At 67.7% G+C, this 14,437-nt stretch overlaps 3 protein-coding genes across 3 annotated transcripts; all 3 read left to right on the top strand.

Moving 5' to 3' along the window:
- Positions 1-3,687: 3,687 nt before the first annotated feature.
- MBLAC1 (metallo-beta-lactamase domain containing 1) lies at positions 3,688-4,499 on the top strand (the record flags this gene model as incomplete). The annotated part of the gene is made up of 1 exon (XM_082500598.1): positions 3,688-4,499. Exon 1 carries the CDS (start codon positions 3,696-3,698, stop codon positions 4,497-4,499), a length of 804 nt encoding a protein of 267 aa, XP_082356724.1. The 5' UTR covers positions 3,688-3,695.
- A 1,908-nt stretch (positions 4,500-6,407) lies between these two features.
- LOC309684731 (vitelline membrane outer layer protein 1 homolog) lies at positions 6,408-8,430 on the top strand (the record flags this gene model as incomplete). Its single annotated transcript, XM_082500597.1, has 3 exons — positions 6,408-6,670; positions 6,773-6,870; positions 8,130-8,430. The coding sequence occupies exons 1-3, from the start codon at positions 6,485-6,487 to the stop codon at positions 8,428-8,430; spliced, it is 585 nt and encodes a 194-aa protein (XP_082356723.1). The 5' UTR covers positions 6,408-6,484.
- A 1,922-nt stretch (positions 8,431-10,352) lies between these two features.
- LOC309684730 (proteasome subunit beta type-6-like) lies at positions 10,353-14,285 on the top strand (the record flags this gene model as incomplete). Its single annotated transcript, XM_082500596.1, is given in 6 exon segments — positions 10,353-10,448; positions 11,099-11,117; positions 11,120-11,165; positions 12,207-12,338; positions 12,873-13,002; positions 14,226-14,285. Coding segments are annotated over 6 exon segments (468 nt in total). The 5' UTR covers positions 10,353-10,367.
- Between the last annotated feature and the right edge of the window lie 152 nt (positions 14,286-14,437).

Here is a 14,437-nt window from a genome sequence, read left to right as displayed (position 1 = left end):
CAACCCTGTGTGACCCCAGGGGTGTCCCCCCACATCCCCCTCCCCAAACCCCATATGATCCCAGGGGTGTCCCCCCCTTGTCCCCCCCCAAACCTGCTGTGACCCCAGGGGTGTCCCCCCCTTATCCCCCCCAACCCTGTGTGACTCCAGGGGTGTTCCTCCCTCATCCCCCCCACAATACCCCGTGTGACCCCAGGGGTGTCCCCCCCAAACCTGCTGTGACCTCAGGGGTCCCCCCCCAAACCTGCTGTGACCCCAGGGGTGTCCCCCCACATCCCCCTCCCCAAACCCCATACGATCCCAGGTGTGTCCCCCCCCTCGTCCCCCCCCAAACCCTGTGTGACCTCAGGGGTGTCCCCCCCCAACCCCGTGTGACCCCAGGGGTGTCCCCCCTGTGTCCCCCCCCAAACCCTGTGTGACCTCAGGGGTGTCCCCCCCCAACCCCGTGTGACCCCAGGGGTGTCCCCCCCTGTGTCCCCCCCCAAACCCTGTGTGACCTCAGGGGTGTCCCCCCCAACCCTGTGTGACCCCAGGGGTGTCCCCCCACATCCCCCTCCCCAAACCCCATACGACCCCAGGGGTGTCCCCCCCCGTGTCCCCCCCAACCCTGTGTGACCCCAGGGGTGTGTCCCCCTGTGTTCCCCCCCCCGTGTGACCCCAGGAGTGTGCCCCCCCCCGTGCCCCCCCCCTCCTCACCTGGGCCACCTCCTTGAGGCGGTAACTGGCCTCCTCGGCCAGCAGCTGGCAGCTCTCCTCGGGCACCTGCCCGGCGCCCACCGCCTCCGCCATGGCCCGCATGGACTCCGCCGGCAGCAGCGTCTGGCTCAGCTTCGCCTTCTTCTCCTCCGCCATCCCCCCCCCAAAAAAACGGGGAGGCACCCCAAAACTGGGGGGGGGGGGGGGGTGGAGGGGGGGTGTCCTAAACCAATGGGGACACCCCGAGACCGGGGGGCAAAGGGGGAGACCTGGAAACAGGGGGAAACAAAGGTGGGGGGACCCCAAAGCTGAGGACCCCAAAGGTGGGGGACACTAAAAGGAGGGGGACGCTGAAACCGGGGGGGACCCCGAAACTGGGAGGGGGGTCCAGAAACCTGGGGGGGGGGGGGGACGACGACGACAAAACTGGGGGGGGTCCCTAAACCAAGGGGGACACCCCAAGACCGGAGGGGCAAAGGGGGAGACCTGGAAATAAGAGGACACAGGTGGGGGGACCCCAAAAGTGGGGGACACTAAAGCCAAGTGACTCTGAAACTGGGGGGGGGGGGCGACCCCAAAACTGGGGGGGTGGGCCCTAAACCAATGGGGACACCCCGAGACCGGGGGGCAAAGGGGGAGACCTGGAAACAGGGGGAAACAAAGGTGGGGGGACCCCAAAGCTGAGGACCCCAAATGTGGGGGACACTAAAGCCAGTGGATCCCGAAACCGGGGGGGGGGGGGGGGAGGGATAAAAACAGGAGACCCTAAAGCTGAGGGAGACCCCAAAACCGGAGTGGGACCCCAAAACTGGGCAACTCCAAGGCCGGGGGACCCCAAAACTGGAAGGGGGGGACACCCCAAAACCACGGGGACACCTCAGCCGAGGGGATCCCAAAACCACGGGGGGGGCACTCAAAAAACCAGAGGACCCCAAAGCTGCGAGACCCCAAAACCGGGGGAAACCTAAAGCTGGAGGGGCCCAAAACCGGGAGGACCGCAAACCCGGCCCTCCCCACATTGTGACCACCCCGCTATACGGATCCCGCGGTGGGGGGAAACGGGGATACGCACCCCCGACACACACAAACAAACACACACAGACACACACCTCTCACGCCGCCTCCCCGATTCCCGCCGCCGCCATCTTGGCCCGGCCCCTCAGCGCCGCCGCCATCTTGGCCCGGCCCCTTCCCTCAGCGCCAGATCCTGACCGCGGTGGAGTGTGAGCGGGGTGGTAGGGGGGGAAACGGCACCACACCATGCTCCTCACTCCTCCCCGCCTACTCATCAGCCTTCGGTTATCGTGATATAAACCCCCGACGCGGGGATTAGTCGGAGCGAGTCGACGAGAGGGAAGCGGGGTGCTTCACTACCGCCCTGCCAGGACCTGCGCGGGGAGGCGGGGAGGTGGCGTGGAGCGGCGCGCATGCGCAGCGCGGCGGGCGGGGGGTAGAGGTGCGCATGCGCGAGGCGGCGAGCGTTGGGGTAACCGGGGGGATGGGGGAGACCATTGGGGGGCGATGGGGGGGGGGGGAGAGACCATTTGGGGGGAGATGGGGGGATGGGGGGGTGGGGGAGACCATGGGGGGCAATGGGGGGGATGGGGGGGGGGGGACCACACACCACCGGGGTCTCCTCCACCTCTCCCCTCCCCCCCCTCTCCACAGGTCACCGCGACCCACCGACCTTCAACCGCCTCTGACCTCCCCCCCCCCCCCCAAACCCCCCTGTGACCCCTTAATCCCCCCCCGTGACCCCTCTGGGACCCCCCAAAACCCCTCTGGGACCCCTCAAACCCCCCCGTGACCCCCCAAACCCCACCTGTGACCCCTTAATCCCCCTCTGTGGCCCCTCTTGACCCCCCCCCCAAAAACCCCCCGTGACCCCCTCAAAACCCCTCTGTGACCCCCCCACCCCCCCCGACACCCCTAAACCCCTCTGGGACCCCCCCAAACCCTTCTGGGACCCCCAAACCCCCCCTGTGACCCTTCAACCCCCCCGTGACCCCCCAAAACCCCCCGTGACCCCTCAAACCCCCCGTGACCCCCCAAAACCCCCCGTGACCCCCCAACCCCTCCCCTGTGACCCCCCAAAACCCCCCCGTGACCCCCCAAAACCCCTCGTGACCCCTCAAACCCCCTCGTGACCCCCAAAACCCCCCTCGTGACCCCCAACCCCCCCCCTGTGACCCCCAAAACCCCCCCGTGACCCCCCAAAACCACCCTGTGACCCCCCAACCCCTCCCCTGTGACCCCCAAAACCACCCCATGACCCCTCAACCCCCCCCGTGACCCCCAAAACCCCCCCTGTGACCCCTCAAACCCCCCCTGTGACCCCTCAACTCCCCCCATGACCCCTCAAACCCCCCCGTGACCCCCCAACCCCTCCCCTGTGACCCCCAAAACCCCCCCGTGACCCCTCAACCCCCCCGTGACCCCTCAAACCCCCCGTGACCCCCCCAAAACCCCCTGTGACCCCTCAAACCCCCTCATGACCCCCAAAACCCCCCTGTGACCCCTCAAACCCCCCGTGACCCCCCAAAATCCCCCCCGTGTCCCCTCAACCCCCCCCGTGACCCCTCAACTCCCCCCATGACCCTTCAAACCCCCCCGTGACCCCCCAACCCCTCCCCTGTGACCCCCAAAACCACCCCGTGACTCCCCAAACCCCCCTGTGACCCCCCCAACCCCTCCCATGACCCCCAAAACTACCCTGTGACCCCCCAAAACCCCCCCGTGACCCCTCAAACCCCCCCGTGACCCCCCAAAACCCCCCCATGACCCCTCAAAACCCCCCTGTGACCCCCCCAACCCCTCCCCTGTGACCCCCAAAACCACCCCGTGACTCCCCAAACCCCCCCGTGACCCCCCAAAACCCCCCCGTGACTCCCCAAACCCCCCTGTGACCCCCCCAACCCCTCCCCTCTGACCCCCAAAACCACCCCGTGACTCCCCAAACCCCCCTGTGACCCCCCAAAACCCCCCTGTGGCCCCCCCCAATGCCGCGGGGGGTGCGGACGTCCCCCCTGGGGACGCTGGAGGTGGTGGGTGTCCCCTACAGCCTCCGGGTGCTGCAGGTGGGCTACAGCCACCCCCACCCCGACGGGACCTTCCGGGCCGATGCCACCATCACTTTGGTGAGCGGTGGCCACGTCACCGCTCTGGTGGACACGGGGGGACCGTGGGGCCACCGACGGCTCCTCCAGCTCTTGGCCGAGCGAGGGGTGTCCCCGAAAGACGTCACCCACGTCATCTGCACCCACGGCCACTCCGACCACGTGGGCAACCTCAACCTCTTCCCGCTGGCCACCATGGTGGTGGGCTACGACCTGAGCCGAGGGGCCGGCTGCTACGTCCCCAACGGGTTGGCCAAAGGGTGGCCGTACGTCCTCCACCCCGGTCACCTGGAGGTGGTGGCCACCCCGGGTCATACCTTGAGTCACGTCAGCCTGGTGGCACGGGCCACCTCCCTGGGGACGGTGGTGGTGGCCGGGGACTTGTTTGAGAAGGAGGAGGACGAGGAGGAGTGGAGGAGGTGGAGCGAAGACCCGGTGAGGCAGGAGAGAAGTCGGCGACGGGTGATGGCCATGGCCGATGTCATCGTGCCGGGTCACGGGCCACCCTTCCGCGTCATCAGGGAGTGGGGGGACGGAGGAGCCTCTCGGGAGGAGGAGGAGGAGGAGGAGGAGGAGGAAGAGGAGGAGGAGGAGGAAGACGGCGATGGCATGGCCGGAGGTGGCCTCAAGGGACATGGGGACAGCACCAAGGGAGGTGGGACCCCGGGAGGTGTCCCCAAGTCATGAGAGACCCTCTGGGGACACCTGGAGGGAGGGGGAACCCCGGGAGGAGTCCCCGAAGAAGAGGAGAGTGGGACCGGAGATGTCCCCGAGTGCCGACAGACCCCGGTCTGCCTCCTGGCGGGGTGACCCCCCAAAAGGTCACCTGGGGGGGGGGAGGACCGGGGGACACCCCAAAACGTCACCTGAGGGGGTTGGAGGGCCTCAGGACACCCCAAAACGTCACCTGAGGGGTTGGAGGACTATGGGACAACCCAAAATGTCACCTGTGGGGTTCAAAGGTCCTCAGGACACCCAAAAACGTCACCTGGAAGAGGTTGGAGGTCATCAGGACACCCCAAAATGTCACCTGAGGGGTTCAAAGGGCCTCAGGACACCCCAAAACATGACCTGGAAGAGGTTGGAGGACGATGGGACACCCCAAAATGTCACTTGTGGGGTTCGGAGGGCCTCAGGACACCCCAAAACGTCACCTGGAAGAGGTTGGAGGACTATGGGACACCCCAAAATGTCACCTGTGGGGTTCAAAGGTCCTCAGGACACCCCAAAATGTCACCTGAGGGGTTGGAGGACGATGGGACACCCCAAAATGTCACCTGTGGGGTTCAAAGGGCCTCAGGACACCCCAAAACATGACCTGGAAGAGGTTGGAGGTCTATGGGACACCCCAAAATGTCACCTGAGGGGTTCGGAGGGCCTCAGGACACCCCAAAACATGACCTGGAAGAGGTTGGAGGACCATGGGACACCCCAAAATGTCACCTGAGGGGTTCGGAGGACCATGGGACACCCCAAAACATGACCCAGGAGGGTTTGGAGGACTCCAGGACGTTGTCCCCAATGGGTGACAAAGGGGGAGGTGACACCGAGGGGAGGTCCCACCCCAGACGTGGCACAACCCTACGGGAGATCCACCACCACCCTCCCTCATCCCAGTTCTCCCAGTCCCTCCCAGTCCCTCCCAGTCCCTCCCATGGGGACACCGAGGAGGACGCCCTTGTGGTCACCTCCCCGTGTCCTCCAGGACGTTGTCCCCATTGGGTGACAAAGGGGGGGTGACACCGAGGGGAGGTCCCACCCCAGACGTGGCACAACCCTATGGGAGATCCACCACCGCCCTCCCTCATCCCAGTTCTCCCAGTCCCTCCCATGGGGACACCGAGGAGGACGCCCTTGTGGTCACCTCCCCGTGTCCTCCACAACATTGTCCCCATTGGGTGACAAAGGGGGGGTGACACTGAGGGGAGGTCCCACCCCAGACGTGGCACAACCCTACGGGAGATCCACCACCGCCCTCCCTCATCCCAGTTCTCCCAGTCCCTCCCAGTCCCTCCCATGGGGACACCGAGGAGGACACCCTTGTGGTCACCTCCCCGTGTCCTCCACAACATTGTCCCCATTGGGTGACAAAGGGGGGGTGACACCGAGGGGAGGTCCCACCCCAGACGTGGCACAACCCTACGGGAGATCCACCACCGCCCTCCCTCATCCCAGTTCTCCCAGTCCCTCCCAGTCCCTCCCATGGGGACACTGAGGAGGACACCCTTATGGTCACCTCCCCGTGTCCTCCAGGACGTTGTCCCCATTGGGTGACAAAGAGGGAGGTGACACCGAGGGGAGGTCCCACCCCAGACGTGGCACAACCCTACGGGAGATCCACCACCGCCCTCCCTCATCCCAGTTCTCCCAGTCCCTCCCAGTCCCTCCCATGGGGACACCGAGGAGGACGCCCTTGTGGTCACCTCCCCGTGTCCTCCAGGCCGTTGTCCCCAATGGGTGACAAAGGGGAGGTGACACCGGGGGGAGGTCCCACCCCAGACGTGGCACAACCCTACGGGAGATCCACCACCGCCCTCCCTCATCCCAGTTCTCCCAGTCCCTCCCATGGGGACACCGAGGAGGACGCCCTTGTGGTCACCTCCCCGTGTCCTCCAGGCCGTTGTCCCCGATGGGTTATAAAGGAGGAGGTGACACCGGAGGAGGACACAGCCATGGCTTCGTCCCCGCGCCCGTGGGTGGCCCTGGTGGCCCTGGTGGCCCTGGTGGCCCTGGGCCCCGGGTGGGCTGAAGGTGCCACCACCACCGTCATCTCGGTGGCCAACGGGGGACCGTGGGGGGAGTGGGGTGACGCCGAGTTCTGCCCCGAGGGCACCTACGCCACCGGTTTCCAGCTGAAGGTGGGAGCGGGGGGGGGGTGGGGGTGGGGGGAGGGGACGTTTTGGGGACAGCCGGGGCGGGGGAGGGGGAGGTGACAGGTCCTCGGTGTCCTCCTGCCGCAGGTGGAACCCCCCAAAGGGTTCTTCGGGGACGATTCGGGGCTCAACGGGGTGCGGCTGCTCTGCACCGACGGGGGGACGGTCACCTCCAGCCACGGGCCGTGAGTGGGGGGGCGGGGGGGTGGCCATGGGGTCCATGTGGGGTGATGGTGGTGGCCATGGGGTGAGGGTGGTGGCCATGGGGTCCTGGGTGGGCGAGGGGGGGCCACGTGGGGTGAGGGGGGTGGCCATGGGGTGAGGGTGGTGGCTGTGGGGTGAGGGTGGTGGTCGTGGGGTGAGGGTGGTGGCCATGGGGTCCTGGGGTGGGGTGGCCACGTGGGGTGATGGTGGTGGCCATGGGGTCCATGTGGGGTGATGGTGGTGGCCGTGGGGTGAGGGTGGTGGTTGTGGGGTCCTGGGGTGGGGTGGCCACGTGGGGTGAGGGTGGTGGCCATGGGGTCCATGTGGGGTGAGGGTGGTGGCTGTGGGGTGAGGGTGGTGGCCATGGGGTCCTGGGATGGGGTGGCCATGTGGGGTGAGGGTGGTGGCCGTGGGGTGAGGGTGGTGGTCGTGGGGTGAGGGTGGTGGCCATGGGGTCCTGGGGTGGGGTGGCCACGTGGGGTGATGGTGGTGGCCATGGGGTCCATGTGGGGTGAGGGTGGTGGCCATGGGGTGATGGTGGTGGCCATGGGTTCCTGGGGTGGGGTGGCCACGTGGGGTGAGGGTGGTGGTTGTGGGGTGAAGGTGGTGGCCATGGGGTGAGGGTGGTGGCCATGGGGTGAGGGTGGTGGTCATGGGTTCCTGGGGTGGGGTGGCCACGTGGGGTGATGGTGGTGGCCATGGGGGGCTATGTTCCATCCATGGCCACCATGTCCCATTCATGACCACCACGATGTTCCTCAGTGGCCACCCCCCCCTTCCATGACCACCACCCCCATCCATGACCACCACCCCCCTTCCATGGCCACCACCCCCCATCCATGACCACCACCCCCCTTCCATGACCACCACAATGTTCCTCAGTGGCCACCCCCCCCCCATCAATGGCCACCACCCCCCTTCCATGACCACCCCCCCCCTTCCATGACCACCCCCCCCCACCCATGGCCACCACGTCCCATTTATGACCACCACAATATTCCTCTGTGGCCACCACCCCCCTTCCATGGCCACCCCCCCCTTCCATGACCACCACAATGTTCCTCAGTGGCCACCCCCCCCCATCAATGGCCACCACCCCCCCTTCCATGACCACCCCCCCCCTTCCATGACCACCCCCCCCTTCCATGGCCACCACGCCGCGGGAGGGGACCCGCCGGTGGCCGAGCCGTCCCCCGTCACACGTGGCCATCCCCGTGTCCCCCCCCCCCCCCCCCCCCAGGCGCGGCACGTGGTCCCCCCCCCTGAGCTGTGGCCGGGGGCAGCGGCTGGTGGCCTTCCGCCTGCGGGTGGAGGCCCCGCGGGGCCTCTGGGACGACACGGCCGCCAACGACCTGGACGTCACCTGCTCGGACGGGGCGGTGCTGGAGGGCGGCGGTGGCCCTTTGGGGACGTGGGGCAACTGGAGCCTCCCCTGTCCCCCCGGCTGGGGGGTGTGTGGGCTGCGCACCCGCCTGGAGCCCCCCCAGCACCGGGGGGACGACACCGCCCTCAACAGCCTCGACCTCTTCTGCTGCCTCTGAGAGGGCCCCCCACGGCCTCCAGTGACCCTCCTGGCCCCCCGTGGTCCTGTGGTGGCCACCATGGCCTCCAGTGACCCCCTGTGGCCTCCATTGACCCTCCTGGCCCCCCGTGGTCCTGTGGTGGCCACCATGGCCTCCAGTGACCCCCTGTGGCCTCCATTGACCCTCCCGCACCCCCATGATCCCATGGTGATCCACCATGGCTTCCAGTGACCCCTCATGGCCTCCAGTGACCCCTCATGGCCTCCATTGACCCCCCACGGCCTCCAGTGACCCCCCCACAGCCTCCAGTGCCCCTCCTGGCCCCCCCTGGTCCCATGGTGGTCCACCATGGCTTCCAGTGACCCCCTGTGGCCTCCAGTGACCTCCTGGCCCCCCGTGGTCCCATGGTGGTCCACCATGGCTTCCAATGACCCCCCGTGGCCTCCATTGACCCTCCTGGCCCCCCGTGATCCCATGGTGGTCCACCATGGCCTCCATTGACCCCCCATGGCCTCCAGTGACCCCCCACAGCCTCCAGTGCCCCTCCTGGCTCCCCGTGATGCCATGGTGGTCCACCATGGCCTCCAGTGACCCCCTGTGGCCTCCAGTGCCCCTCCTGGCCCCCTGTGGTCCCGTGGTGGCCCCCATGGCCTCCAGTGACCCCCCATGGCCTCCAGTGACCCCCCATGGCCTCCATTGACCCTCCTGGCCCCCCGTGATCCCATGGTGGTCCACCATGGCTTCCAGTGACCCCTCATGGCCTCCAGTGACCCCCCACGGCCTCCAGTGCCCCTCCTGGCCCCCCGTGGTCCCGTGGTGGTCCACCATGGCTTCCAGTGACCCCTCATGGCCTCCAGTGACCCCCCATGGCCTCCATTGACCCTCCTGGCCCCCCGTGATCCCGTGGTGGTCCACCATGGCTTCCAGTGACCCCCCATGGCCTCCATTGACCCTCCCGCACCCCCATGATCCCATGGTGGCCCCCATGGCCTCCAATGACTCCCCGTGGCCTCCAGTGACCTCCTGGCCCCCCATGATCCCATGGTGGCCCCCGTGGCCTCCAGTGACCCCCCTGTGGCCTCCATTGACCCCCCATGGCCTCCATTGACCCTCCTGGCCCCCCGTGATCCCATGGTGGTCCACCATGGCCTCCATTGACCCCCTGTGGCCTCCAGTGACCCCCCACGGCCTCCAGTGACCCTCCTGGCCCCCCGTGATCCCATGGTGGCCCCCGTGGCCTCCATTGACCCTCCCGCACCCCCGTGATCCCATGGTGGCCCCCATGGCCTCCAGTGACCCCCCATGGCCTCCAGTGACCCCCCATGGCTTCCACTGACCCCCCATGGTTTCCATTGACCCCCCGTGGCCTCCACTGACCCTCCTGGCCCCCCGTGATCCCATGGTGGCCCTCATGGCCCCCACTGACCCCCCGTGGCCTCCAGTGACCCCCCAGTGGCCCTCCAATGTGTCCCCCCCCCCCCAACTGTCCCCATGTCCCCCTTCATTAAACCGGGCGGGGTAACGAGCCGGTGTCCCCTCGTTCCTGCTGGGGGGGGGGAGGGCGGGGTCCCCTGGGGGGGAGGGGACATTTGGGTCCCTTTGGGGGAGGGAAGGGGTCCCCTGGGGGGGGGAGGGGACATTTGGGTCCCTTTGGGGGAGGGGTCCCCTGGGGGGGGGAGGGGACATTTGGGTCCTTTTGGGGGGGGGGAAGGGAAGGAGAGGGTCAGATTGTGCCACACTGCCGTAAAAGCGCGTCGGCCGCCACACTGCCGTAAAGCGCACCGCCCTCCCCAGCGGAGCGCTGGGAGTGCCGCTCTGCCGTAAAGCGCGGCGGCCATGCCGTCGTACTACGTCCCCTCCCTCCCCGTTCCCCGTGCCGCGCTGCCGTAAAGCGCGGAGCCGCCGGGTGCCGCGCGGCCGTAAAGCGTCGCGCAAGAAGGAGAGCGCGGGGGAAGATGGCGGCGGCGGCGGTGACGGTGCGGGCGGCGGCGGAGCCCTGGGCCGAGCCCGGGCTGGGGGACCCCGTCAGCACCGGGGTGAGTGGGGCGGGCTGTGGGGCTGTGGGGCTCGGGGGGGCGAGTTGTGGGGCTGGGGGGGCGAGTCGTGGGGCTGGAGGGGGCGGTTGTGGGGCGGGGGAGGGCCGGGGGGGAGTTATGGGGCTGTGGGGGGCGGTTGTGGGTCTCGGGGGGGGGACTTATGGGGCGGAGGGAGCCCCATGGGGGGCCGGGGGCACTTATGGGGCTGGGGGGGGGGGGGGGCAGTTATGGGGCTGGAGGCGAGTTGTGGGGCTGGAGGGGGCGGTTGTGGGGCGGGGGGAGGCCCATGGGGATCCGGGGGGAGTTATGGGGCTGTGGGGGGGCAGTTATGGGGCTGGAGGCGAGTATGGGGCTGGAGGGGGCGGTTGTGGGGCTGTGGGGGCGGTTGTGGGTCTTGGGGGGGACTTATGGGGTGGAGGGAGCCCCATGGGGGGCCGGGGGGCACTTATGGGGCTGGGGGGGGGGGGGGGGCGCTATGGGGCAGAGGGAGCCCTGGGGGGAGCAGTTATAGGGCGGGAGGTGTGTGCTATGGGGCAGGCTGTGGGGCGGGGGGGGGGCGCTGTGGGGCAGGTTATGGGGTGGGGGGGGCGCTATGGGGCAGGCTATGGGGCAGGACCCCCCTGCAGCCCCCTTCCCCCCCCCCCCCCCAGACCACCATCATGGCGGTGGAGTCGATGGGGGCGTTGTCATCGGGGCCGACTCCCGCACCACCACCGGGTGAGGTCACCGCTGAGGTCATCGCTGAGGTCATCGCTGATGTCACCACTGATGTCACCGGGGGGGGGGGGGGATGGAGGGGGGAAATGGGGGGGGGGGGGTGTCCCCGGGGGTGTCCCCCCCACCCCCCGTGTCACCGTGAATGCGGCCGTCGCCTCTGATGTCACCTCTGATGTCACCTCTGATGTCGCTGTGATGTCACTGTGACGTCGCCCGTGATGTCATTGGGGATGTCACCTCCCCCCAGGCCACAGGGGTGGTCCCCTCCCCCCCCCCTTTGTCACCGCGTCCCTCATCGCTCGTGATGTCACTACGATGTCACTACCGCGCCTGTGATGTCACTGGTGTCGCCCGTGATGTCACTATGACATCGCGCACATTGTCACTGCCCGCGGTGTCACTGATGTCACCCGCGATGTCACCCTGACGCCCCCCCGGTGTCGCTACAGTGTTGTCTGTGATGTCACTCTGATGTCACAGATGGTGTCACTCTGATGTCACAGTCGGTGTCACTATAGTGTCACAGATGATGTCGCTATGATGTCACACGATGTCGCTATGATGTCACAGACGATGTCGCTATGATGTCACACAATGTCGCTATGATGTCACAGATGATGTCACTATGATGTCACCTGCGGTGTCACTACGATGTCACCTGTGATGTCACTACGGCGCCGCCTGTGATGTCACTATGACACCGCCTGTGATGACCCCCTGAGGGCACCCGGGACGTTGCTGTGACATCACCCATGATGTCACCGACATCACCCCTCGCGTCACTGTGATGTCACCCCCTCCCAGGCCACAGGGCCCTCCCCGGCTGTCCCCACCCCCTCCCCCTCCCCCGGTGACATCACCGGTGACATCACCCACAGCACCACCCACTCCATCGCTCTCCCCCCCCCCCCCCTCCCCCCCAAACCCTCAGCGGGGGGAGGGGGGGGCGGTCCGTGCGGGGGGAGGGGCGGCTCGCAGGAGGGCAGGGCCGTGATGTCACAGCGCCGCCCCCGTGATGTCACGGCGCTGATGTCATCGCAGGGCGTACGTGGCCAACCGGGTGACGGACAAACTGACGCCCGTCCACGAGCGCATCTTCTGCTGCCGCTCCGGTTCGGCGGCCGACACCCAGGCGGTGGCGGAGGCGGTGGCCTATCAGCTGGCCTTCCACAGGTGCCACGCCCTGGGGCGGGGCCCGGGCGGGGCTGGGGCGGGGCCGGGGGGGCGAATTGTGGGGCCGGGGGGGCAAATTGTGGGGCTGGGGGGGCGAATTGTGGGGCTGGAGGGGGCAGGGGCGGTTGTGGGGTGGGGGAGGGCCGGGGGGGAGTTATGGGGCTGTGGGGGGCGGTTGTGGGTCTCGGGGGGGACTTATGGGGCGGAGGGAGCCTTATGGGGCTGGGGGGGGGCAGTTATGGGGCTGGAGGCGAGTTGTGGGGCTGGAGAGGGCGGTTGTGGGGCGGGGGGAGGCCCGTGGGAGGGCCGGGGGGGGAGTTATGGGGCTGGGGGGGGCGGTTGTGGGTCTTGGGGGGGGGACTTATGGGGCGGAGGGAGCCCCATGTGGGGCCGGGGGACACTTATGGGACTGGGGGGGGGGGGCAGTTATGGGGCTGGAGGGGGCGGTTGTGGGGCTGGGGGGGCGGGGCCCGGCCGGGGCGGGGCCGGGGCGGGGCTGACCCACCTCCCCCCCCCCATTTCTCTGCCCCACAGCGTGGAGCTGGAGGAGCCCCCCCGGGTGCGGACGGCCGCCCGCCTCTTCCAGCAGACCTGTTACCGCTACCGGGAGGAGCTCAGCGCCGGCGTCATCGTGGCCGGGTGGGACCCACGGCGCGGGGGGCAGGTGGGGAGGGGGCTCCGCCCCATAGCGGGGCCCCGCCGCCCCATAGCAGGGCCCCACTGCCCCATAGCGGCCCCTTTTCTACCCTACAGTGCATCTCGTCACCCTCCAACATCTCATTTTGTGTCCTGATATTCCCCTCTCTGCCCATAGTGGCGTCCCCTGACCCATAGCGCAGCTCTTTGCCCCATAGCGGGGGGTTCTCTGCCCTATAGCGGCCCCTTTTCTGCCCTACTGTGCGTCTCGTCGCCCTCCGACATCTCCTTTTGTGTCCTGATATTCCCCTCTCTGCCCCATAGCGGTGTCCCTGACCCATAGCACACCTCTCTGCCCCATAGCAGTGTCCCCTGACCCATAGCGCAGCTCTCTGCCCCATAGCGGGGGGGGCGCCGCCCCATAGCGGCCCTTTTCTGCCCTACCGTGCGTCTCATCGCTCTCCGACATCTCCTTTTGTGTCCTGATGTTCCCTTCTCTGCCCCATAGCTCAGCTCTCTGCCCCATAGCGGGGCCCTCTGCCCCATAGCAGGCCCCACTGCCCCATAGCGGCCCTTTTCTACCCTACAGTGCATCTCGTCACCCTCCAACATCTCATTTTGTGTCCTGATATTCCCCTCTCTGCCCCATAGTGGCGTCCCCTGACCCATAGCACAGCTCTCTGCCCCATAGCGCAGCTCTTTGCCCCATAGCGGGACCCCTCTGCCCCATAGCGGCCCCTTTTCTGCCCTACAGTGCATCTCGTCACCCTCCAACATCTCCTTTTGTGTCCTGATATTCCCCTCTCTGCCCTATAGCAGTATCCCCCTGACCCATAGCACACCTCTCTGCCCCATAGCGGTGTCCCCTGACCCATAGCGCAGCTCTCTGCCCCATAGCGGGGGGTTCTCTGCCCTATAGCGGCCCCTTTTCTGCCCTACAGTGCGTCTCGTCGCTCTCCGACATCTCCTTTTGTGTCCTGATATTCCCCTTTCTGCCCCATAGCTCAGCTCTCTGCCCCATAGCGGTGTCCCCTGACCCATAGCGGGGTGCCTGGCCCCATAGCAGGGCTTTTCTGCCCCATAGCGGGGGATCCTCTGCCCCATAGCGGCCCCTTTCTCCCCTACAGTGTATTTCATCGCCCTCCGACATCTCCTTTTGTACTCTGATGTTCCCCTCTCTGCCCCATAGCGGGATGTCCTGCCCCATAGCCGCCCCATAGCCGCCCCATAGCCCCCTCTTTCCCCCCCCAGGTGTACGTGGTGCCCATGGGGGGGCTGTTCCTGCACCCCCAACCCCATAACCCCCCATAGCCCCCTCCTCTGCCCCATAGCCCCCCTATAACCCCCCCCCAGCCCCATAGCCGCCCCATAGCCGCCCCATAGCCCCCTCTTTCCCCCCCCCCCAGGGTATATGTGGTGCCCATGGGGGGCTGTTCCTGCACCCCCCAACCCCATAAACCCCC

The sequence above is a fragment of the Vanellus vanellus genome, assembly GCF_965231255.1.
Source record: "Vanellus vanellus genome assembly, contig: HAP1_SCAFFOLD_2229, whole genome shotgun sequence".
Classification (NCBI taxonomy): domain Eukaryota; kingdom Metazoa; phylum Chordata; class Aves; order Charadriiformes; family Charadriidae; genus Vanellus; species Vanellus vanellus.
This window is presented reverse-complemented; position numbering and strand designations above follow the sequence as displayed.